This window comes from Triturus cristatus, chromosome 2_2, assembly GCF_964204655.1.
Source record: "Triturus cristatus chromosome 2_2, aTriCri1.1, whole genome shotgun sequence".
In the NCBI taxonomy this organism is placed as follows: Eukaryota; Metazoa; Chordata; class Amphibia; order Caudata; family Salamandridae; genus Triturus; species Triturus cristatus.
The window spans coordinates 627,498,144-627,524,963 of NC_140582.1; the positions used below are offsets into that span (position 1 = coordinate 627,498,144).

Sequence of the window (26,820 nt, forward strand, 5' to 3'; positions counted from 1 at the left end):
AGTGGCATGCGTGTGTTGTACACACTCGTTGTATGAGCTGGCTTTTATTAGCCAGTCGTCTAGGTATGGGAAGACATGGATGTGTTGTCTCCTGAGGTGTGCTGCCACGACTGCTAGGCACTTGGTGAATACCCGTGGTGTTGTTGTGACTCCGAATGGGAGTACCTTGAATTGGTAGTGTTGGTTGTCCACTATCGAATCTGAGGTACTTCCAGTGAGCGTGATGTACAGGAATGTGGAAGTAAGCGTCCTTTAGGTCTAAAGTGGCCAGGAAGTCGTTTTGGGAGAGCAGGGGGAAGTACCTGCTGAAGTGTTACCATGTGAAAATGGTCCGAGTGTATGTGTGCGTTTAGGGGCCGGAGGTCTAGGATGGGCCGTAGAGTCTCGTCCCTTTTTGGTATAAGAAAATATAGGGAGTAAACCCCCAGATTTCGTTGGTTGGTAGGCACGTGTTCTATCGCCCCTTTTTGTAGGAGGGAGACTACCTCTTGCTTTAGTAATGCTAGATGTTCCTGTGACATTGGGCGTTGTCTGGGTGGAATATTTGGGGGGGGGGGGGGTCGATATTAGCTCTAGGCAGTAGCCTTACTGAATTATTTGTGTCACCCATTTGTCTGAGGTGATGGTAGCCCAGACATGAAGGAAATTTTAGAGTCTGCCCCGACCGGAGTGGGATGATCTGGGGGGGAATGGAGGGAAGTCATTGGGCAGGTGTGGGGTCAGAGCGGGCGGTGTTTGTTTTGCCTCTGCCTTTATTATTGTTGCCCCTGTAGCCGCCTCTTTGGTAACCCCTTGTGAAGGTGGATTGGGTAGGAGCTTTGTATGATGTGGAAGCGGTATCAGAGGAGTAGCCTCTGGATGTGCTCCGAAAGGAGGAACGGCGAAAGGAACGCCTGGGAGGGTGTGATTGTAAGGCTCCCATAAATTTCGCTGTGTCAGTGTCTTTTTTCATTTTTTCTAGGGCCTCATCCACTTTTGGGCCGAACAGATGTTCCTGGTCAAAGGGATGGGTCAGGATGGCAGCTTGCACTTCTGGTTTAAATCCTGAGATCCTGAGCCAGGCATGGCGGTGGAGGAGGACGCTAGTATTGATGGCCCTGGAAGCGGTGTCTGCTGCATCTAGGGCACAACGGATGGAGGTATTAGTGAGGATTTTAAGCTCCTGAATTAACTAGTTTGCCCTGTTTTGGTATTTGTCAGGGAGGTGTTGCATTATGGCTTCTAACTCGTCATAATGGGCCCTGTCATATCTAGCCAGTAATGCTTGTGTAATGGCGATACACCATATGTTGGCGGCTTGTGATGCAGTGCGCTTGCCGGATGCATCCAAGAGTTTTGACTCTTTGTCCGGTGGTGGTGCATAGCCTGACGTCTGGGAGTTGGCCCTCTTCCGTGCTGTGGATACTACTAGGGAATCCAGGGGTGCTGGCCCTCTGATGTAGGAGGGATCTGTAGGGGCGGCTTTGTATTTTTTGTCAATGCGCGGGTTAATAACCCTGGCTCTGACTGGGTCTTTAAAGACCTCTGGCGCATGTTTTACAACTCCTTTGAGCATGGGCAGTACAGAGGTGGCCCTATGCGTGGTGTCGAAAGTATCGAGGAGGAAATCCTCCTCCACGGGGTCGGTATGGAGATCAACGCCGTGATAGTGTGCCGCCCTCTGGAGTAAATGGTTGAACCCTAATGAGTCTTCTGGTGGGGATGGTCTCGAAGGATAGAGATCCTCTTGTGGGACGTTAGGGATGTCGGGGTGGTTTATTTATAAGGGACAAGGGAACCCAAAGGGTAATTAAGGACCTTGGGTAATAGTTAAGTACAAAAGACAATGGTCCTCAAATGGTCAGCCGGACAACCGATTTAATTTTGCAATAAAACAATGCACACATATAGGAACAAAATACTTGTGGGACACAGTCCTGTATCCAATAAGAACAGTAACATTACAAAACACACAAGGGCATTTCAGACACGACAGTAGGAGCTTTATACATTATCCAATGTTTTAAGCTTTTGCAAAACAGCGAATGCACTTTTTTACACAATGGATTAATGCGCATGCTGTTTAGTTGGGGTCGACGACGTTTCGATCCTGTTACGAGGGTATTAGGATCATCATCAGGACATTAATGTGTAAATGCCTGATTGTAACAGAAATTGCCTGTGGGAAAACAAACAGGGGTGATATAGAGAGGGGGAGGGGTAAGCGGTGATCGAAGAAAAAATAGAGAGAGAAGATTAGGGCGATCCACTCACGGCATGTTGAATTTAGTTATAAAGGCGCAAAAAGTGCAGGTGTGGTAACAAGGAAGCATGCTGGTGTGTGGGCATGCGTCGAGTTCATGGACCAAGAACACTGGTGGAGAGGTGGCGTGCGCAGAACAGAAGACGTACTAATGGAGTGCGTGCTGCTAGTACAATGGGGAGAGATTAATTAAGCTCAAAGTGAATGGCTGACTAATGACGAATGGGAGCGGAATTTAACGCGTATTAAGGAGACATGGGTTGCAAGTGAAGACGGCGCTCACTTTGGTAAGGTGGTCGAGATGAATCCGTATCCACGAAGGGAGCGAGGTCCCGGGGGTGGAGGAAAACTGGCAAAAGGATGACAGCGGGATATGTCAATTAATGAGACTGAGTAGGCAAGAGAAGCGCGTGGCAAGGAGCCGCAATGGATGGCAGGGGGACTGAGTGAACAGGCGGTGCCAAGGGCATCAATCGATAGTGGAGGATGACCGCGTTGAACAGACCGCGTGGCTGAGATGAGCGATCTCGCTGTAAAGGCGCGTAGCAAAGAGTGGGAGAAAAGGGGATGACATTGAACAGGCGGAGTCCGTGGCATGAATCAGAGTGGGGGGGCAAGGGGAGTAGGACGGTGTGAAAAGTAAAAGACGCGTGACTGCAATAAGAGTGAGGAAGGGAGTAGGAGAGCGATCTCACCTAGAATCGTGAGAATGCACGGTCCGGCGGGTGCGTCAGGCAACAACGATAGCCTGATAGCGTGAAGGTACACTAGAAGTGAAAAGTTACGCGTTAAGTGAGTAGGCGTGGGTATAATGATGACCCATGGCTGAGGAGGAACCATATTACCTATAGTGAAATGAATCAGAGGAAGAGTCCAACAGTTGACGGTCCAACAATTGTAGCAATGGTTCGTAAAAATGGGGTGGCGTGACAATGCACTAGGGAAGGAAAAGCAGGACATTAGCACGGTGGCGGCGCTGTACCAAGGAACAAGGAGGTGGAAAAGGTAGTGATCTGCGCTTACCGGAATCCAGCCGGGTCCTCTGGTGTAGTGAACCGAGTGACGGTGCACTGGGCGCGTATAAATGCTGAAGGCATGTGTTGGGGCCTAGAGCGTGTGAGAGCGGCGCCATCTTGGGAGAGTAAAGCGGAAAGGGAAGATAGTCTTAGAAGTTTACAGGAAGGGTTACAATGAACACATACATGAAATGACCAAGCAAGTCTAGGGGGACGATTTGAAAGTATAGATGACAGAGAAAGGAAGGAATGTTATTTGCACGGCTTTCTTATACTGGTTAGTTGACAAGAGGAAAACTCACATGTTTACAAGAGAGGTTACAATGCACAATTACGTGTAATAACCAAGCAAATATAGGGGGACAATTTGAAAGTCTGGATGACAGAAACAAAGGGGAAGAAATATTATTTACACAGCTTACTTGTACTGGTTAATTGAAAAAATGAGCAACAAGAAGAAAACTCACACGTGATTGAAACATGTACCGGATAATTAGGTCAATGGAAACGTGCACAGACCTGATTGGGGCAAGAATAACAAACTTTGCGTAATTGATGTAGAGATACTGATACAGTGAGATGCAATCATAATAACATGAAAATACAATAAGAAGTAAGAATAAAAAGTAAGGCGAGATAAGAATGGAAAAGTTAAGGAATTTGGCATTTACATGGGATAGTGTTACAGTTTATCAAATGAGGTTTGTCCAATCCTCGCTGCGATTCAGGCCTCGCCTGATGCTGTTAGTGCGGATGATCATTCTGAGTTCTTAACTGTTCAAGATTTTAGCAATGTCCCCACCTCTCGGCGGTTGCTTGATGGATAGGATCACTGTCCATTTGATGTCGTCTTCTTTGTGCCCCATTTCAATGAAATGTTCGACAAGGGGGGCATTGGGGGTTTTACATCGCACTCTGCTTCTGTGTTGGCCGATGCGCAATTTAACTTATTGTGTTGTCTGGCCGATGTAGATTTTGTTGCATGGGCAAGAGATTAAATAAATAACATTGCTTGTATTGCAGTTGGAAAAGGCATTCAGGGTGATAGAAACATTGTTGAATACAAAATCTTTGCCTTCCATGGTAGTGCTACACACATTGCAGTTACCGCATTTCGCATGTCCGGTAAGAGGTTCTAACCCCCAATGCGCATCAAGAGTCACCATTGGACGAGAGGAAGGTAAGACAGCTCTTACTAGATGGTCCTTTAGGTTGCGGTTCTTCCGGAAGGCAAACATGGGCCGCTCTATTGAGAGGTTGCCCGCATTCACTGCAGGCCAATGTTGCAAAATGGATTTGCGAATTTGATTTGAAGCAGGAGAGAAGGTGGTGACACAAACTAAACGATTGGTGTTGGTTTTAACTCTGGGTGAGAGAAGGACTTCCCTAGGGCAATACCAAGCTCGTTTTTGTGCATTCCGTACTAGTCTTTTCGGGTAACCACGGGCTCAGAGTTCTGAGGTTGTTATAGTCGTCCCATGGGTCTGGGGAGCCAGTGGGAGTGGGGTCTCCTGTAGGTAAATCATGGGGCACGTCCCCCATGTCATCATATGTATCATCATGATCATCATCATCATCCGGAGGGGGTGTTGGGGAATGATGAGGAGGGGGTGGAGAAGGTGGAGGGGGAGAAGGTGGAAGGGGTGGAAGAGGTGGGGAAGGAATTCTGAAAGGTGATGTAGCAGAGTTCTTCCTATTTGGAGGTGGAGCTAGGGAAGGGTTTTCCAGCTGTCTCTTTTTGATGCTGAGCATCAAATGTCCAGTTTTGGGATCCTTGGTCAATGTCTTTTGCAAGGGATCCGGTGTAAAGAGTTCTTCTGAAGGTGGTTTATCCGTCGGAGCCAAAGGCGTCGAGGCCGTTGGTTTTCTGGCTTTAGTGTCCTCTTTGGAAGTATGCGGCTTGGAAAGGGCTTTTTGTTTGGTCGGTGCCAAGATGGGTTTCGGCTTCGAGATCTTGGTGGCCTTGTGTGCTTTTGTCCGGGGATGGAGTCGGTACCGAAGAGGTGGAACTGGGTTTCGGCACTGAGTGTTTCGGTATGGGGCTCGGTGCCGAAGAGGAGGCCATTTTCTTTTTCGGTGTCGGTGCGGAGGAGTGTTTGTCGGCACCGACGGTGGGCTGACTCGATCCCGAGCCGCCGGAAGGCTTAATCGGCTTCTTTACCGGTCCCGTAGATGCGGTGTGGGAAGCAGTGTCTTTCGTCTTACCTAGGCCCAGAGGCGATGGCGTGACCAAAGCCTTTTTCGGTGCCGGTGAGGGGGTGTGGGGGGGGGGCAAATTGGTACTCAGGACCCTCTGTGCCGGAGTGATGTCCTCCACATCTGAATCGTCGGCTTCGGAGGCGCTGACGAGGCCCTCGTCGGTGTGGTGTTCTTCCGGAGTGTCGACGTCATCTCCGAAGATGTCATCCGGAATCGCCGTCGACGAGTGCGCCATGGTCCTTCTTGCTCTTCGGTCTCAAATCGTTTTCTTGGACCGGAAAGACTTGCACGCCGGACAGTCTCGAGCCTCGTGTTCAGGGGAGAGGCAGAGATTACATACTTCGTGGAGATCGGTGTGGGGGAATTTGGACCCACATCGAGGGCACTTTGTCAAGAATTCCTGTCATACAAGGGAAACACGCCCTTATGTAAACAGGAGAGCTGTTACATAACTCAAGGGAAACACGCCCTTATGTAAACAGGAGAGCTGTTACATAACTCAAGGGAAACACGCCCTTATGTAAACAGGAGAGCTGTTACATAACTCAAGGAAAACACGCCCTATAAAGGGAGGAACCGGGAGGTACAAGGCTGTCGGATATTGTGTTTACACCGACGTACCTGCTTCGTGAAGAGCAGTGTTCCGGAGTGGTGCTCCAGTAAGGCAAGAACGGAGGTAGGTCGAGTCGTTACTCCCTGGGCCGTGTCTTGCCCCATCGTCACCTGTGAAGGACCCGGAAGCTCTACCGGTCAACCATTGAGCTTCGCTTTTTGACTCGGCTGAGTCCAAGCGCAGTGGCGCTTTTGCTGGTTGGAGTCGTAACTCCCAGCCCGACCAGAGACACAGGGACTGCCAGCTGTAACGCACACCAGGAGGTGTTTGCCGCGTTACAGACTCGGAAGTCCACAGGATCGATCGAGCGGCTGCTCTCGGTTCAGTCTTCTTGCTTGTGATTGGGGTATCGGTGACGCATCACCAGGAGGTGACTCCGCGTCCCGGTGCAGTCTGAGGAAGAGGTTGAGCGGCTGCTCCCTTCAGGTAGAGACCCCGGCTGGGTGTTTCCCTGACTCCTCGATTCTCCCCAACACTCTTCGTGCCCCTCACAGCCTACCGATTGGCATTGTCGGCCATTTCATTTCTGCCCTCTGTTGGCATACGCCGGGATCGGCGTATATGCAGAGGACGGTTAGGACCATCCGTGCTGTGGGCTGGTAACGTACTTAGCCTGGAGGATTCCAGTGACTATAACTTTTGTTTGTTCTTTGTATTTTATTTGCCTTCATTAAAAGAACTAACCCTTCACAAGTGGTTGCGTCCTCATTGTCGTGTCTGTTAAACGATCCTGAGACGTTCAGGGCGTTACAAAATATCCGACCTTAATAACACTAACTGTCTCCCGGTCGATAACAGACATGGCAACACTTGATGATGTGCTGGCTGCTTTAGCGGCCATGCAAGTTGAAGTGGCTGCCTCTAGGCAAGAAACAGCCGATGTAAAAGCCAGACTGGATGCTATCCAATTGGACCCGCTCACGCCCAGCACCTCCCTCACGAACCAGACCCCTGCGGTAGTAGTGGAAATGCCGGTAGCCATCCCCTTGGCAACACCAGAGAGGTACAGTGGGGATCCTAACACAGTGCAGGTATTCCTCACACAAGTGGCGCTACATTTATCGTGCAAACCAAAGGCGTTCCCCACGAGTCAGGCTCGTGTGGCTTTCCTTATATCCTATTTGGCTGGAAACGCGGCACAATGGGCCGTACCTCTGGTGAGCAGGGACGACCCCCTCTTATGTGATTGGGGTGCTTTTCGCGAGGAATTCCTGAAGGTATTCGACAGAAGGGCTGACTCGTACACGGCGGACCGTGAAATGCTTGAGTTGAGACAGGGATCCAACGACCTGGTGCAGTATCTCAACGCGTTCCGAAGGCTGGTTGCGGAAACCAAGTGGCCTGTTGCTAAACAGACGGCGCTCTTCCATCAAGGGCTGTGCGATGAGCTCAAGGACGCCGTGGCTCATATTGACCCTCAACCCAAGACATGTGAGGGCCTTATCAACCTGGTATTACGGCTGGAACATAGGCTAAGTGAAAGAAAGGGGGATCATGGGAGAAAAGGAAAATCCCTTCCATACTATGTGACGGTGGGAAGTCCTGAAACTTCCACCGCATCCAAGGGAGAACCCATGGACATCAGCGCAATACGAGCGAGCCTCACAGCCATGGAGAAAGAGTCACGCCGTAAACAAGGATTGTGCCTATATTGTGGCAAAAAAGGCCATTACGTACGTGAATGCCCTGCCAAACCGAAGACGTCACGTTATCGGGCCAACCGGTCGGTAACAGCCGTGGTGGACATACCGGCGGAAAACTAGAGGACTCCAAGACCAGAGAAGGGGCATCTCGGAGTCACTCATCCATCCCTTCACTTTCCAACTCGGTCACTAAGGGACAACGACACCTGTTTATCACGGTGCACGTGGGAGTGCATGACCAGTGGATACCCGTTGTGGCCATGGTGGATTCAGGGGCCACTGGCATGTTTATGGACCACAACGAGGCATGCAGGCTAGGGATAGTGCTTCTTCCCAAAGCAGTACCCGAAGACGTCTATGCGGTAGACGGAAGGCGATTGGTGACGGGCCCATCGGACAGCACACGGGGGTCCTTCCGATGAGATATGGGAGGAACCATTTGGAACAAATCGATTTTAACATCATCCGAGCGCCCCAATATGGCGTCATATTGGGATTGCCGTGGCTACAGAAACACAACCCCTTTGTGGATTGGCCAACACATCGCATCGAAATGACGTCACCGTATTGCATCCTGCATTGTGGAATAAGAACGGAATCCCTTGACGCAGATGAGAGCGGGAGTCAGACGGTGGCTACAGCGGCAGAAAAAGATGTGGCTCTCCCCCAGGCTTATCACAGTTTTGAGGATGTATTTGATGAGGTGAAGGCGGAAGTGCTACCACCACATAGACAGTTTGACTGCCAGATCGACCTGGTGCCAGGGGCCAGCGTTCCCAGCGGCAGGCTGTATGCCCTGACGGAGCCTGAAAACGTGCATCTCCGGGGGTACCTGGATAAACTCCTCAGGCTAGGATTCATCCGCCCGTCCAAGTCTCCGGCCGCCTCGCCACTCTTCTTCATCCCGAAGGCTAATGGGGAGCTGAGAGCCTGTGTGGACTTTAGGGCATTGAATGCGATAACCATAAAAAATCGGTACCCCTTGCCTCTCATCAGTGTACTTCTGGAACAGGTCAAGAAAGCTCGTATCTACACCAAGTTGGATTTGAAAGGGGCATACCATCTGGTGCGCATGAGGGACGGAGACGAGTGGAAGACCGCCTTTAAGACCAGGTTCGGCCTTTTTGAGTACCTCGTCATGCCGTTCGGTCTGTGCAACGCCCCGGCAGTCTTTCAGTACGTTTTGAATGAGGTATTCAGAGAGGAGTTGGATATCTACGTGGTCGTATATATCGACGACATCCTCATCTATTCGTCCAGTGTGGAGGAGCACGTACACCACGTCAAAGCTGTGCTCCAAAAGCTGAGGGAAAACATGCTGTTTTGTAAACTCAGCAAGTGTGACTTCCACGTCACATCCGTGGAATTCCTCGGAGTGATGCTGAGTCCAGAGGGACAGGAGATGGCAGAACGAAAGATCAAGGCGGTGAAAGAATGGCCGGTGCCCCAAAGCGTGAAGGACGTCCAAAGTTTCATTGGCTTCGCCAACTTTTACAGGCGGTTTATAGATGGATTTTCAGGAGTGGTGGCCCCAATCACACAGCTACTGAGGAAGTCCAAGGAGTTTGTCTGGTCCCCTGAAGCGAACAAAGCCTTTGAGGCCCTGAAAAGCGCCTTTGGTAAGGCGCCGGTGTTGGCTCACCCCGATCCGGATCTCCCCTACGTGGTGGAAGCGGACGCGTCGGATGTGGCGCTGGGGGCTATCTTGTCCCAACGCAACCACGACACAGGGGTGCTTCATCCCGTTGCGTACATGTCCCGCAAACTCAACGACGCCGAACGCAACTACCATATTGCGGAGAAGGAGCTTCTCGCAATCAAGGACGCCTTCACCGAATGGAGGCATTGGTTGATGGGGGCAAGACATGTGGTATCGGTGTACACGGACCATCGGAACCTACAGTTCATGACGGCCACTAGACACCTTTCTCCCAGGCAGCTGCGGTGGATGATCTTCTTTGCGGGGTTCAACTTCCGCATCACATATCGGCCGGGGACTGAAAACCGGAAGGCGGACGCCCTGTCCCGTCAATCTGCAGTTAAGGAACCAATGCCTGCAACCGAGCGTTCCATCATTTCCCCGAGGATGGTATTGGGGGTTATCCAACCGGATACTTTCCTGAGGGGAATAAAGAGAGGGATCAGGTCATTCGCATGGCGGAGGTGGCTCCTCAGTCACAGAGAATGGCAGCTGAAGGACGGGATACCCCTGAAGGGCAGGTGCCTATTGATACCCACGCCTAGGCTAAGGAAACAAGCATTCATCTGGTGCCATGACTCTCCATGCGCAGGTCATTTGGGCTTTGAAAAAACGGTGGCTAGCATGGGACGGCATTTCTGGTGGCCAACCATGAGAGTGGATGTCAGGAGGTGGGGACAGGAGTGTCCTACGTGTGCTACCATGAAGGCCGACCATGGCCGAACCCAAGGGCTCTTACATCCACTTCCGACCCCGGATAGACCATGGGATAGCATATCACTGGACTTCGTGGTGGGCCTACCGGTAGACCAGGGGATGACGGCAATACTGGTGGTGGTGGATTACTTGACGAAAATGGGGCACTTCATCCCCTGCAAGAGAGTCCCTACGGCCGGGGAATTGGCGTCACTACTCCTAAAGAATGTGGTACGACTGCATGGATTACCTGGGGTGATCGTGTCGGACCGGGGGTCGCAGTTTACTGCGCAATTCTGGAAGACTTGGTGCACTGCGCTGCATGTTAAGACCGCCCTGTCCACCAGCTACCACCCTCAAACGGACGGCCAAACCGAGCGCCTGAACCAAACGCTCAAACAGTATCTGCGATGTTTTGTGGACCAGGGCAGGGAAGAATGGGTCGACTTGCTATGGGTTGCAGAGATAGCCTATAACAACGCCACTCACAGCTCCACACAGTCATCTCCGTTCTATAGCAACTTATGGCCAACATCCCAGGTTCTTGCCATTTCTACATCCGTTCAGAGAGGACAGGATTCCCGCCACAGCGGACAGGGTGGCACACATAAAAGACACGTTGATGCGCTCAAGGGCTGTCCTAATAGAGGCCAAGAGAAGATACAAGGCTGCGGCAGACAGGAAGAGAAGGCCCGGGCCACTGTACCGCACTGGAGACTACGTCTGGATATCCAAAAGAAACATGAGGTTTCGAAAGAACAGTGTGTTCCATCCCAAGTACATGGGCCCCTATCGAATTACCAAGTGTATGGGTCCCGTGAACGTGAAGGTGTGCTTGCCCCAGTCATTGCGGATACACCCTGTCTTTCATGTATCATTGCTCAAACCAGCACCCTCCAAGCCGTCTGGGACACCTAGGCCGGTATGCGTGGAGTCGGAGGTGGAGTATGAAGTGTCGGGCATACGGGCGTCCAAATGGCGCAGGGGGAAGCTGTGGTACCTGGTTGCGTGGAAAGGCTATGGCCCGGAGGAGCATTCATGGGAACCGGCTGAAGGGGTTCATGCTCCGCGCTTGGTCTCCTTGTTCCATCGGCGTTTTCCTGCCAGCGCTGGACCCGTGGGGAGCCGCTGAGAGGGAGGATGTACTGTCAAGAATTCCTGTCATACAAGGGAAACACGCCCTTATGTAAACAGGAGAGCTGTTACATAACTCAAGGGAAACACGCCCTTATGTAAACAGGAGAGCTGTTACATAACTCAAGGGAAACACGCCCTTTTGTAAACAGGAGAGCTGTTACATAACTCAAGGGAAACACGCCCTTATGTAAACAGGAGAGCTGTTACATAACTCAAGGAAAACACGCCCTATAAAGGGAGGAACCGGGAGGTACAAGGCTGTCGGATATTGTGTTTACACCGACGTACCTGCTTCATGAAGAGCAGTGTTCCGGAGTGGTGCTCCAGTAAGGCAAGAACGGAGGTAGGTCGAGTCGTTACTCCCTGGGCCGTGTCTTGCCCCATCGTCACCTGTGAAGGACCCGGAAGCTCTACCGGTCAACCATTGAGCTTCGCTTTTTGACTCGGCTGAGTCCAAGCGCAGTGGCGCTTTTGCTGGTTGGAGTCGTAACTCCCAGCCCGACCAGAGACACAGGGACTGCCAGCTGTAACGCACACCAGGAGGTGTTTGCCGCGTTACAGACTCGGAAGTCCACAGGATCGATCGAGCGGCTGCTCTCGGTTCAGTCTTCTTGCTTGTGATTGGGGTATCGGTGACGCATCACCAGGAGGTGACTCCGCGTCCCGGTGCAGTCTGAGGAAGAGGTTGAGCGGCTGCTCCCTTCAGGTAGAGACCCCGGCTGGGTGTTTCCCTGACTCCTCGATTCTCCCCAACACTCTTCGTGCCCCTCACAGCCTACCGATTGGCATTGTCGGCCATTTCATTTCTGCCCTCTGTTGGCATACGCCGGGATCGGCGTATATGCAGAGGACGGTTAGGACCATCCGTGCTGTGGGCTGGTAACGTACTTAGCCTGGAGGATTCCAGTGACTATAACTTTTGTTTGTTCTTTGTATTTTATTTGCCTTCATTAAAAGAACTAACCCTTCACAAGTGGTTGCGTCCTCATTGTCGTGTCTGTTAAACGATCCTGAGACGTTCAGGGCGTTACACACTTCTTGAAGGGAGTCCTTTCCATGAGCCAGGACCGGAGCTTGGGTAGGCCCGAAGGCCGGCGTCGACGACTGGAATCGAAGGTCTTGATCGATGAGAGCAGCGTCGAGTGTGGAGATCGCAATCGAAATAATACCGCGAATTGGGGTGAGGATTGCTCGTCGATTGAACTGGAAACCTGTTCGGAACCGGAGCGCGAAGATCACATCCGAGCCCGATGGCGGAAAAAAACTATCTGAGGATGGAGCAGACGCCCATGCGCAATACGATCCAAAGGAGGAGTCACCGACCTCGTAACTTCCAAAGACTTTCCAAGAGGAAAAACAACTGCAAACATCCGGGCCCAACACCAGATGGCGATCTATGCACAAGTGTGTAATCTGCAGCTCATATGCCTCGAACATATATATATCGTTACTTACCATAGAGTTTAGATGAACCTTATCAATAAGTTTGTGTTTCAAATCTTACCACTGAGATTTAAGTACTTCCAGTACACCTATGGCATATTCCTAAACTCTCCATTTGTCGTTACTTCTCTCATATTAGCTGTTTACAGCCCCTATAACTGACAGGTAATTATTATGCTTCAGTGCACAATCTAAAAAGTATGTGTTTCTCGCACATCAAGAACCAACTAACCGATAAGATGAACCCAAACTCAATGCTCTATGACAAGCAACTAAACCTTCCCTTTTCAGTATTTATGTAGTGGAGAACATGTGCAGTAAAGGAATCCGCACAGAACTGACTACACAGTAATCGGCTCTCAGTGAGGTGGGGGTATTAGATCGGATCGATAATTTGCTCCATGGATTGATTAACTTCATAAATGTAAACAGACAGATTTAACTGGAATGAATGTGACCAACTATTGAATGAATCACATACAGTTTGATGTGTGAACTCATTAGCTATCTGTGTCACTACTCTAAAAACCTATTTGTTTATTTTTACTTTGCATTAGGGTTTTATCACTTGAATACAATAACTAAATTCCACAATTTTACAATGTGAGTATTGCTAAAAACAACATTATTTCGTATACAGTACCCAAATATAGAATAGGCAATCGGCCTCGAGGTTACATGCACACAAGGCTTAAGCAGGTTCCCAGATCACGGAATTTCCTCTCTACAGGGAGGGGATGAGTCGGATGAAGAGTGGTTAGTTGCAGAGTGGCGAAGATATGATAGGAAGGGCTCCCATATGTCCTTCAGCAGTAGGGTGTAGTTCCTCTGCATACTGCTTAGCCAGATCGCACCAGTACGCAACATCCTAGAGCCATTGGGTGATTGTAGGCGACCTCTTTTACATCCAGAGCATAGCTATATGTCTTTTGGCTAGAACCAGCAGCAAGGATGTTAGACAGCGGGCCGCTGTGGGCACAGCAGTTGTAACCCCTAGTAGAGCAACCTCAATTACAAGCTCAAGCATGTCACTCAAAACCTGAAATACACCTCACCAGTAGTGCAAAACTCTTGGATGGCTCCAGGACATGTGCAAAAAGTCAACATTTAATAGACCAATGCATTTACAGGTACTATATTCAGTATCAACGAATTTGGCGAGCGGTTCAGGAGTTCAGTAATATTGGTGTATACATTTGAAGTGTATCAGTTTTTGTTTTTAATTATCAGGCTTGTCTTTCATAGTGCACAACAGAATGTCCACATCCTATCAGGAATAATGCACCGCAAGGTGACCGCCCATCTCTCTTTGTATGTAATAAGGGCACCCTCTGCAGTGGACATGTCAGAGGAATATAGGAAAGAGCTGGAGCGCCCTGTATCTTCTGTGAGAATTTATGTGGTAAGTAGGTGAGGAAAAGGAGTGGAAGCCAGCTCTGACAGCCGAGCGCATTCTAGGATATGTTAGCATCGCAAGCGGAGAGTTTACACCCTGGTTTCAATAACTGGTCAGCAAGAGGAATCTCAAAAGCTCATCCATCACTGAAAGCTCTACTTCGTGTAACAAGGCTTCATTGTATCGCTTGCAAGTAAGGGGAATTTGTGGTTTATCTGCCAGCAGTATAAGAGGGGAGTATGGTCTCCGAAGCTCACATTCCCTCGCCAGCTTCCAACAAGCGCAACTGGTAGACGCAAGTACATCAATATCCTCCTGTATTATCCGGGGCTAAATGGACAATTCACCTAATACTTCCCGGGATAGAGCAATAGTTCGTTCCACTTTAAAATGGGATACAGTGAGGCAGGATGCGGTCCAGTACTTTAAGTAGTGTTCCTGCACAACCAGGAAGTAAGTATAGAAATCGGTGACTGCCAGTCCACCCTGCTGCTATGGTCTTGTAAAGACCTCCCATCGAATTCTAGGCAGCCTCTCACCCCATACCAAATGGAGAAGCGTTTGCCAAAGTTGTTTGAAAAAATGCAGTTGGAGTGCCACAGGTTTGTTAGAAAATAAATATAGAAGTTTTGGTAGAATCATTTTAACTAAAGGGATGCAACCCATCATGGAGAATTGTAGACAAAGTCATCTACCTACATTGGTTTGTAAGCTGTCTAAAGCCACCCCGAAGTTTGCCCATATGAGTGCAGAATGATTGTGCGTAACCCACACTCCCAGATACTTTATTCCCTTCGGATCTCACTAACCAAGGCAAGTGGCGAGTCAAAGTCTGTGAGAGGAATCATTTTCGATTTGGAACAATTGATTTGAATATCAGTGCCTCCCCCCTCACCCCCCCGAATCATACAATTTCACAAATGATGGACGATAGATTTTCCTCCAGTTTCTGAACATACAGTATCACTTCATTAAAGCAAAATGATTGGGTACCCACTGCCAAGACATAGGCCATGATGTCCAAGTAGTTCTGTTCATCATCACCAAATAACTTTATTCGCATTTGATATATGCATAAAGCACAGGATAAAATCAATTAATAATTAATATTATACTTTATCCATTCAAAATAGCAGTATTTACAAGTATCCTCCTTGCTAAAAACAAAAATTAATTCATTATAAAAGAAGGTTGTTACAGCATACAATTGGGGTGGTGCTTACCCCATAACAAGTGCAAATATCATATTTAAACCAGACACCAATTAATTTACAAAAAATTACAATTAATATAGTTGGTCAAGTAAAACAACTCCCCTTTCTGTAGAGCTTCTTCTCGTCCAAAGAGCTGAATGTAAAACTTTTGCAATCGTGAAACAAACATAAGGAGTTTCCAAGGCGTTGATGACTGCAAGAGCCGAGGAGTGAGAGTGTAAGCTCAATTTTGTTAACAAAGGGAGGATATACTTGTTTCCTTTCCGTTTTAAAAAAATGACAGAAGAGTAAAATATGGGACAGAATTTGGGTAGACACACCTTCACATGGACATTGCAACAAATTGTTTAATGAGTGTTCATGTGCTGGGTATCCTACCATCAAAGGAAAAAAAATTAACCTCATCCTTGTTAGAAGATATTGATGCATATTATTGGTAACGAAGGAGAGATAAGAGTCACGACCCTTGGGGACTCTGGGCAAAATATGGTAATGGGCAACAGTGACTTTATTTTGGTTGTGCTGCCATCTTTCTAGCTCACAATTATTAAGGAAGGCCTCTCTCAGCTTGGTGTTGGGAAAAGCCAGACATTTATGTGGTGTTAGGTACAAATCAGCTAAGCCCAGATCTGTGAGAGACTTTCCGACAGTGGATACTATCGGCTTTGTCTAGATTAATTACATCTTTTATTATAGTTTGATTTAACCCGAACGTATCTCTTTTCCTGATGCGCAACCATAAAAGAAGTGGGGCTAGTTTAATTGTGTCAGTGATAAATGGGAGGGCGAGTTCTTTATGAGCAATCAAGTTTGAGCAAGCCGGTTTGACAGCAAGCAATTTTTTAGCAAATTTGTCCTCCACTTTCTGCAAAGCACTCACGTCAGCTGTGCACCATATTTCCGCACCGTAGGTAGCTATAGCTACTGATTTTGTTGAATATATTTCTAGCATTTTACTAATAGTTTCTTTCCACAATTTGGAGGCAAATTTCCATAGGCTAGCAGTGCTTCTTTGGAGCAAATTAATTCTATTTGCAACCATGTGCGCCGAGTTAAGTTTGGAGTCAAAGAAGAGACCTAGATGCATAAAGGATTCTATCCGTTCTAGCGGACCCCCGTCTAAATAATATAAAATCGACCTTTTCTTACCCATTCCCGCAATCATAACATAGGTTTTTGATCTATTAACTAGCAAACACAATCCAGCCATAAAGGTTGAGTAAGAGCCAATTAGGCGCTGTAAGCCATGGGTGTCCTCGCCATCAACACTGCATTATCTGCATAGACGAGAGCGGGCAGCGGTAAGCCGTCCGCTGATGGAACATCTACGCATTGTGCGGTCAGGACCTCATTACATTTATTTGTATACAGTGAGAATAAAAAGGGGGCTAGCACGTCCCCCTGGTGCACCCCCTTTTCGATTTTAAAGATCGCTGTAAATTCCCCTTGTTTGCCGTACTTAACAACGACCCGCGCCTCTCTATAAAGGTCCCTAATAAAAAGAATAATGGGATTGTCCACGCCCATTGACTCCAGGAGAGCCCACAATTTTGGGTGGTCTACACAGTTGAAGACCGCGGACAAACCCACAAAACCAATGTAAAACTGGCCCTTCTTTGCGCTAACGTACTTTGCTGCTAGTAATGCCAGATTGAGTCCTTGGTTAATCGTTACCCTCCCTTTTCTAAACCCATATTGGGTCTCTGCTAGGACATTATTAACCGATGCCAGTCCTCCAATCTGTTCAGGAGCACTCTCCACATTAATTTTGCTGTGCTGTCCAGCAGAGAAATTGGACAGTAATTTGCTGGATTCATGGGGTCCCCTTTCTTGTATATGGGGATAATCACCGATTGTTTCCATGAGACTGGAGGTCCCACTTTAGAGATAGCATAAAAAACCTCCAACAAGAGTGGAGACCATAAATCCTTAGAGCTCAAAAAAATATCCAAAGGGACTGTCCGGCCCTGCTGCTTTTAAGATAGGCGATTGGGATAGTGCAAGCTCAATTTCCTCTAATGAAAATTCCATCCCTTGTTGGGCTATCGGTAAGTCGCCCACCTTTTTGGAAGCATTATCCTTCACAACATTAAAGATACTCTGAAAATGGGAGAGCCATGTGAATTCATATATGCGAGTGTCAAGAGAGACACCCCCCTGATCTTGCAGAAATGGAGCTCTCCAAAAGGCCTTACTGTCTTTACTCCTCGAAGCCTCACACAGATTTGTCCACGCTTCTTCTCGTAGCTCCTTTTTCCTCACCATTCTGGCTGTCTTATATTCAGCTCGTAACTTCCTTATTAGATCTTTATTTCTAGGGTTTATTTTAAGGGATGTACGTAGATCTCTGGAAGCTTTCGAGCAATTGGTTTCGAACCACCTACTCTTAGGAGAAGTATTAATGTTGGCTGGGCGCATACGATTAGAGTTAATAGATGTTAAGATTTTATTAAATGCCAGTACTACCTTCTGGCTATTGGTGTTAATATCTAAGCAGGATTCTATCTCCAAGAGTACCTCCTTTACAACCTTTGGGAGAAAGAGAATTGGGTCGATTTACTCCCACGCCAGAGGAATTCATGCAACTCCTGTAATTTACCTGGGTAATTATAAAATCAATTGTTGCAGTTACACCAGTGCGTTGAAAAGTAGGGAGGAGTTGGCCTGTTGTACGGTCGCTAGGATTAATTATTACTAGATCCCAAGTTAGTATTCGGCTAGTCAACATGTTTCCATAATTGTGATGCATAAAATGGGCAAGCAACAAGTCATTAGTTACCCCGCAGATGCGCTGATCCGTTTTGAGGTAACAGTGTGCATTAAAATCTACAGCCCAAATTAAAAAGACTGATCATGAGTTATGTATTAATAAGGCTTCCAATCTTTCCCCCAACTCCTCTATTACTTGTGTAGGGCTCTTAAAATTATTATAAAAATTAATCAATACCAAATCGATTTCCCCGCAACATTCGGCAATAATGACATGGAAGTGTGGAGAACTATTAATAAAGTTCACCTTGCCTAGAGTGATCGTGTTTGCAATGAGTGTGAGTAGCCCCCCCTTAGATCTACCTGCTGTAGAAGGGACTGCTCGGGTCACATAGTAGCAATAACCATTGACATACACAGGCTGATCTAACCAAGTTTCCTGGAACCATATAATATCCGTATTCAGAAGCACTTGGTACCAACTATGATTATCTTTTTTGTTATCGTATCCCGCTATGTTCCACGAGAGAAACTTTACTTCGCTGGGAGGGTCTTGTGGGCAGTGCACCATTGGTGCTGGGGGAGAGGTATAGTAGGTTCATTAGGGTGCAACATATCTCTATTATGTAGGACTAAACCAGCCAAACGATCCCTCTCTACGGAAGCCAATTCAGGAACCGTATGAACAATAGTTAGTCAATGTAGTTCTGTTATATAGTAAGCAATTGGCTCAATTACTAATGCAATGATTATGGGAGACAGCGGACATCCCTGACAGCCACCCCCCCTCCCCCCCCCCCCCCCCCCCAAGTATCAACATAGCTTCTGCATACGATCTATGCACCTTGATTCTGGCCTTGGAAGTGGAATAAAGGAGGGTGATCAGTGAGCTGAAGTAGTTCCCTAAATCCATAGGCTGAAACACTTCCATCAGAAAAGGCCACTCCAGCTTGCTGAATACTTTTTTTAAGTATTTAGAAGGACCACCACTGAGGGCGGCGTTGGATCAACCCTATGAAGGATTGCCATTAGAAAGCTTAGGGGGATAAAACCAGATTACTCTGGCAAAATCAACAATTGCATGAGAGGTTGGAGTGGAGGCATTGTGACAAATCTTTGCTAAAATTCTGTATTAAAAAAGAGAGTTATATAGAATAGCTGGATGTTAAAACAAGAGGTATATAGAATAGCTGTATTATACATTCAGCAGCCTTGGTGCAAGAATATTGATGCATGCTTTATAAAAATCCACCAGGAAGCCACTTCCTCCCAGCACTTTGTTACTAGGGAAACTAATGATGTCTTTTTTTAATATCCTTTAGTATTACCGGGGAATTTCACAGTTCTCTGGCCCAGCCCTATAGGCAAGCAAGTGCAATACAATCAAGAGAGAAAATATCTGCAGCAATATATTTCACTGTGGGGGTATCTACACTCTACAGTCTCATAGTATGCTCAGAGAACCACCAGAATCTCAACTGGGTTGGTCGTAAGGTCTGTCATCCTTGCGGATGCCAGTGATCTCCACAGAAGGCAGATCACCTCTGGTAAGCCAGTCAAGCAGTCTCCCTCACCAAATTGACATGTGCGGGCCATCCAACCCATGTAGGGAACCTCAACCTCTGCCTGCTCCCTAAATTCAGACAGGGTCTCGTGCAGTTGAGCCAACATTGCCCTGTTCTTGGAAGTTGCATATTCATCTTCTAGTGGGTGCAGCTCAGACTCAAGTCAAGCCAGCCGGTGGCAAATGGAATTGAGAACGCCTACACTTTTATATATGCACATTCCCCTAATGTAACCTTAAAGGCCTTATAGAGAATCGTGACATCCTTAAATGTGTTTGCATTGAGCCTAAAATAGTCATTGATGGCCTCCCTAACCTCTATCCGAAACATAGAATCTTGTAGTTCAGGGCTATTCAGACACCTCTATAGAAACAAGGATGAGGGGTGGGTCTCTCGAATACTAGTGGTACCAGGGAGTGATCGAAGAAAATATGGTGGAGGATCTCAGTTGTGCCTCTAACCATGGGCATCAGAGACTGGGAGATCAGCCACATATCCAGCCAAGAGTATACACCTTGCACCTGGTAGTGAAAATAATATCCAGTTTAATTTGGGTGTAGAATACGCCCTGCGTCAAACCTGTTTCACAGCTGCATCTATCTATATAGCAAAGGCAGTGCTAGCACGTGGTGTGGGATGAGGTTTCATAAAGGTCCTACTTAGCAATGTGGGAAAGGTCATGTTGAAGTCACACCCCCCCCTTGACTGTAGGCCAGTCCCTCTACTTAGAGCAGAGGCAGAGAATATCACCAAAAAACTTGAGGCAATCCACATTCGGCCCATATAATTTATCAATGAGAAGCCAATACCCTGAGAAATGGCGGGGGAAGCTTGGCATTGAAGGGAGCGAATTTATAGCCTCACTTAAGTTAGGATGCACGGTATTGAAGGTAGCTAATCTACAAGTTCAACACTTTAAAACTCTATTACACCCCCGCAAGAATAGCCCAGTGGGGAGGGACAATGGGTATTTGTTGTCCGCGTTGTTGCAGCACGGAGGCTGATACGGTACATATGTTTGCCTCTTGCCCTATGTTGGATCCTTTGAAAAGGGCAATTGAGCAATTTATGGGACAAACCTTGAGGATTCAAATTAGATTAACTACCAAATTGGTGGTTTTAGGTGTGGGCAGGGCTGGTGCTCAAATAGCACACCATGAGTTTTTATTTCTAGCCATGGCTGTTGTTAGGATTTGTGTTGCAGCCGTTTGGAAGGATCCTAATCCTCCTACCTTCCAACAATGGGTATCACGGCTTTTAGCCATTTATAGTTTGGAAAAGGGCCTTTACGAGAAGAAAGGGTGGAAGGCTATGAAATTGGGGAATCTTATTTGGGCCCAAGTCACCAATTGGAAGGCTAGGTTGGAGCGACCCCAGCCATAATTCTGGACTATAACTTTTGGCTGTGAACTGTGTAAAAACTGCATATGTTTTATTGATTAGGGGGTCAGGTATCTGGAATGTATCTGGAACGTAATAAATGTATTGAATTATTTATTCTCTGGTTGCCTTGCTGAAGATATAGCTTTTCTGTCTTATTCTTCTTTTTTCTTCCCTTTTCCCTTTGATTTTTTTTGGGTGTAAAATAAATAAATAAATAATCCTGTATAATATTGTATGTTTTTTTTGCAATGACGAATGGAAAACTGATGGTGAAAAAAATAAAAATAATTTAAAAAAAAAGAGAAGCCAACACCCCTGTAGTCTACAAGCTACCACCACCACTTTTTCCCACTGTGTCTTCAAAGAGATACATCAACGTGAAACCAACGTACCTCCTGATAAGAATGACCACACAATGGGCATAAATGGAGTAGGGGGAGAAATACTTATTCGAGCTACTGCAAGTTGCAAAAGGAGGGGGGAAGCCCATCGGTGAGCAGTAGAGGAGCAACGTCCACCTGATGGCTGTCCAAGTAGATGAGCACCTGGCAAACGCTGCAGGGGTTACTCACACCTCGCACATTCCATGAAATGAAATTTACCATGTGGGTATGGGTAATTTACGGCTACATTTGACCTATGTGACAAGAACATAATTTGTGCTAAAGTACCCAGCAGACGGATTGTGGAAAATAACAAAAGAGAAAAACAACCCTCAACCAGGAAAACAGTACCCAACCACCCACCCATGACAACCCCAATTGACAGCAAGTACCCACCCATCACAAACATAACCAAGATTGTTATACATGCAGTCTGTGAAGATCGCATGCATGCCCTCCATGCATGGGTGGGGCAAGGAGCACAGCTAAGACCTTGGTGGAAGCCTGGCAATATTTTAAAAATAATTTCAATTTGACCTTATGCCAGACAAAGTGGATGAGAACATAGTAGTACACAACAGTTATTAGCCATAATAATACAGTACAGGCACAGAAACTCCTGCAATGCATTTTTCCATGAGAACAGAAGCTAAACTGCATGGGTCTGTAAAGAAGCAATAACTGTCGTCCGGATATGAGCCTAGCATTAGAACTAAGTGTTGTAAACCAGAACACACACAGCATCAAGCAATTGATCATGTCGTCTATAGAGTCCCTTGAGAAGCGGACATATTAGTCATTGTAGCTAAGGGAAATGTGACACGCCTCTTGCCCTCTCTAGCTGAGTCAGGGCTCTCTGCAGCAGGCATATGATGTTCAATAAACTCAAGTGCTGATCTCGGCCACAGAAAGTAGTGTGTTTCCCTTTGTGCTCCAGTCGAAGTTTATCCAGGAACAGCATTGAATACTTGACACCTTTAGTACGAAGAATTTTCTTTCCCTCTGTAAAAGAGTGCCTACCCTGAGTAAAATCAGGATAGAATGAGATCAGTGAGCCCTCATATTAGAGATCGAGAGCAGTTAGGTTCCATTTCAGTACCAGTTCTCCATCTCTGTAATAGAGGAAACGTGCTATTACAGGTCTGGGATTTTGGCAAGATTTAGGTAAAAGTGTAAGGGGCCAATGGCTCTCTCAACTACGAAGACATTCGGTAAATTGTGGTGACCAAACAGTTTATCCAGCAGCTCCTCCATGACTAGCTGCATGTTGCTGCTGGTTGCAGTTTCAGGGATGCCCAAAATGCAAATATTATTTAGACAGGACCTTCTCTCCAAGTCTCTAGCCCTAAGGGCCTTCAATTCCCGTTGCACTGTAGATAGGGCTAGGTCGGCGTGACACTGTATATCGTATATTCTAGCCTCAGTTTGGGTGATTCTAGAGTCCTGTCGGTCTGAAAGGTTCTAAACGTTTTCCAGATGCGAGACCAGAGAGTTTATTTTAGTATCAATAGTTTGCAGTAAATCACTTCCTGCAATACGCTTGAGATACTGGCATCAAGTGAATCTGAGGGGACGGAGGCACTATCATCAGTGTGTGTCACAGAGAATCTCTCGTCAAAGTGGAGCTTGGATGGTGTTTTCAGTCTTACACATTTTTGCTTTTTTTAAAGACCTTTATTGCATTATTCCACGATACACAGCTTCCAGCCTACAACCCCTCGGGCTGGCCGCGCAGTATGTAACACATGCATTGCTTCGTATAGTACACAGCCCATTGCCGTCAACCCGGGGGTACGGCGGCGTTATAAAGTGCAAGTGTCTCACAGTTTAGAGGAGGATAGTGAAGTTCTCATTTTCCTCTTTTTTATAGCCATAAAACAAGTACATGTTTCAAGAATATCGTCAAGTGAGCCTAACAATCGAACAACCCCCCCCCCCCAGCTAACTAACACGGTCACCACGTTGAGCACAGTAAGTCCACCTATGTACCGGTGATGCAACTATAGTGCCCCACTCTAAAGCACCTGGAGCCACAAGGTCGTTAGGGTCCTTACATATCTTCTGAGCCGGCTTGCGTGGTGGACGGAGGCTCGCAGATGCTTCCCCTGAAATCGTTCCAATTGGACCATACTCCCACCCATTTCCGGGGACACCCTCTCGCTACATACACAGTCTTTTCCTGTAGCATACACCAGTCCATATCGCAGTGCCAGTCGGTCAGTTTTGGTGGATTAGGGCTTCCCCAGGGTCTGGCAATGTTTCTTTTTGCTACCATTTGTCCGAGCGTCACCCACAGCCTCCCTACACCTCTTGGCCTCTGGGCGAATCTCCACCTCCCATACCAGTCTTACACATTTTATGTGCAGGGTCTTGCATTGTGGGATGTCGAGTAACAAGCCCTCCCTCTGAGGTACTGTGAGCTGAGGTATTGACTACCACAAAGTAGTCTGCACGGTTAGCTATTCAGGGTCTCACTCACTACAGCAATCCCAAGACGAGCCCTCTGGAGCAACAAAGCAGTAGAGCCACCCAGTAAATAAGCCTACAGTAGCAGAGATCAACACTAGGTATCAACAGGATATTTTTCAAATGAGTAGGGACCATGTTAACCAGTATCAGCCAGATGCCATCTACTCCTCTAACTGGTTACTTTGGGCTGGCCCAGTCCCCCCAGGACAGACCTGTGTAGGCAGGAAGTACACGGTGGGGGACACTGATTCTCACCCAGCAGAAAATGGTCACCCTGCTTGTCCCCTCAATGGGCCAGCGCCGTTATTGGCCCATCCCGGTAACAGCAAAGGGAGGGCTGCACGCTTAGTGGACTACAAGAGTGGGTCGGCAGTGAACCAGGCTCCAACAGGCCAGACCTGCACTGAGCCGCCCACATCACACAGGAGGCAGTAGTTGGGCAATCCAGGCTAGTTCATGTCTTGTGGCTTCCACCTTTCTGGGTGGCTCCAAGAAACCCAGGCCGTCCAGGTGCAAGAGGTGTCCATCCGGCAGCGACTGCAGTACCCGGCAGACTCTGGACCAGCCCTCACCCCCAATGGCAACGGCCCCAGTGCCTGGAGACAGGAGAGAAGACATGCACCTGCACTCACCGCTCAATCCTCCAGCACATCAGGTCCCTACCCCCTGGGTATTGTCCGCACTACCAGTAGGATCGGACAGCCACTATCATAGACGACAAGTCTACTGTAGCTTGCGCTGTCCACCCAGCAAAATTCAAGCTCTAATTCTGTCTGGGGCACGATAGAGCCTGTAAAAAGAAATGGTGCACTATCAATTTGGCATGTTCGTTTTTTACATGTCAGCAAGATTGCAGTGTTGTAAAATTCAGGCCACCAGAGCCCTCTATTTACAAGGCAATCTTGGTTGCTGGCTCTCTGTTGCCTCCCTATTTTTTATTTGTTAGTTCTTTTGATATTTTGGTGATCTCTATGTTCATTCATTGATTCATTTATTAGTCTAGAGTCCCTTTGTAATGAATAAACAAATATTCTGGGTAAAATTAGTTTCTTATACCTAGCTGTAACTAAATTATACGCTGAAGACCTGGTGTTACTCAGCAAAAATACATCTTGGCTTATTTATTTTTTTCTTATGAAGGGCTGATATTTATGAAGTGGAAATATGGCTACCAATCTGACTACCAATAAAGAAATTACTAAACACTTTAGAGTTTTTAGCACACTAGTGTTTTGAAACATTTCCTCCATTTTGGACTGTAGGATGTGTTAATCAATCAAAGCACACAATGCATTTCACAGGAGATTGCAAAAACTCATGGCTCGTTTATGTAGGATGCAGAAGCCCAATTGAGAAAACCCTTGCAAATGGAAGGATGGGGGCATGCAAAGACAGAAGATCCTATTCCCTACGTTCGCTTTCCCGGAATATCACCTTTATTTTTCAGAGCTGAATGCCTACTATTATTTTTGCAAGCAAAGGGATACGGTCTGCCCTCAAAAATAAAAGTTGGCATGCATTCCAGAAAGAGAATCGGTGGTAGAATACGGGAATCCCCGACGCCTAGGCCACTGTGTGCTCTCCCAAATGTTGGCAGCCACCACTTAGAAGGTGGAAGCTATTCCCTGGGGACAGCTACCACTTTTTGACTCTGATACCACCATATTTTGTGCTATGGTAACTGGTCAATAGTGGGCAATCATAAAAGTTATCGCAACCCATTGATACATGAACTACCAACTCTCAAAAGAGAGCTGAATTCCCAAGTATGCGCCCTTTCCTTTGTGATACAGTATCAGTGTCAAACGGTAGTTTGCGAGTCAGAAACACTTTTACTACTCACAGTGTGTCTTTAGTACATTTGAAAACACTGTTTTGCGACGGCAAAGCCTGTGATTTCATACAGTAGGCATACGGTTATGTAAGTGTGAGCATTCGACAAGCTCCCTGCTGCCTCTTATGTTAATATAAATATTTATTATTGTGTACTACTCGTGTTGGACTCTGCACTCCAATTACATAGCTTTTAAATTGGACGTATCAGATTTACTTGTGCCACAAAACGCTGAGGTTTCGTCCTGACTACTACTGTGAGTGGAGTTCATGTGAACTACTGAGCTGTCATACCCACTGTCATACTTCTAAAAATTAATTTAATTTACCTTTTCCCCACGAAACATCGCTTTTGTCTGCTGACGATCATTAAAGTTTTGAAGCCGGACTTTCCTCAACCTCGCTATGTATTCCTACACAAAACAGAAAAGAATATGAACATTGGCTTGCTGTTTTACAAACCGATATCGGAGTTTTACAGCTACAGTATATCCAAATAACATGTTACAACAAGTATCTTATGATAAAATGTCTAAGTTTAAATAGTAACAACAGAGTTAAGTTCTGAAAAAATAGGAAAGTTTATTCCATGTTTAAAAACAAAAGGGATTTAAAAAGGAACCTTGTCCATTTTTCTACATTTCATTATTAATACACGGCAAAGTAAATTAGAAAGTGGCATATTTTGGGTGTTTCACTAATGGTTTTTTTGTAGTCATAGGAATGACCTGGAAAAGAGTGAAGCGAAGAACAGACTATACAGAACGACACTGACAATATTCAACGTGGTTATTAACCTGTTAAGAACAAACAAGTAAGAAAACATAAATAAAAGTGAAAACTTGTTTAAAGATAATAGTGAAATTAATTTGACAAACCTACTAAGCCTACCTCTTCCATCTTGTTTCGGAACCTGCTGCTTCCTGCAGATTTGGGCCTGCCTCCATAGATGTCTGCCAGCCTTTGCAGTGCACCCTGTTCACCATTGAATGTATCAAATTTAGGATTGATTGGGGCTGTAATGCATCATCTATACTATCCTTACATACAGCTTGGAGTTATTTGTAAAAGGCATTTGTGCTTTTAGTATATTCTACCACAGCCCACATACATCAGCCAGGGACAAACGAATGTCCTCACAAGTAGACAAGATACAATAGGGGTTGCATCAATCACTTTT

General features: G+C 46.9%; 1 protein-coding gene and 1 pseudogene across 2 annotated transcripts in view; both read right to left on the minus strand.

The window, feature by feature from the left end:
- NEK1 (NIMA related kinase 1) overlaps positions 1-26,820 on the minus strand; it is a 1,277,786-nt gene that overhangs the window by 793,632 nt on the left and 457,334 nt on the right. The window contains exons 18-19 of one of the 2 annotated variants that reach the window (XM_085641814.1): positions 26,532-26,615; positions 25,970-26,053 (exon numbers count right to left, since the gene is read on the minus strand). In XM_085641814.1, the coding sequence (XP_085497940.1) occupies positions 25,970-26,053; positions 26,532-26,615 (168 nt within the window). The remainder of the gene's footprint in view (positions 1-25,969; positions 26,054-26,531; positions 26,616-26,820) is intronic. The other variant, XM_085641815.1, reaches the window with a different exon arrangement.
- On the minus strand, positions 701-17,563 carry LOC146862595 (uncharacterized; annotated as a pseudogene).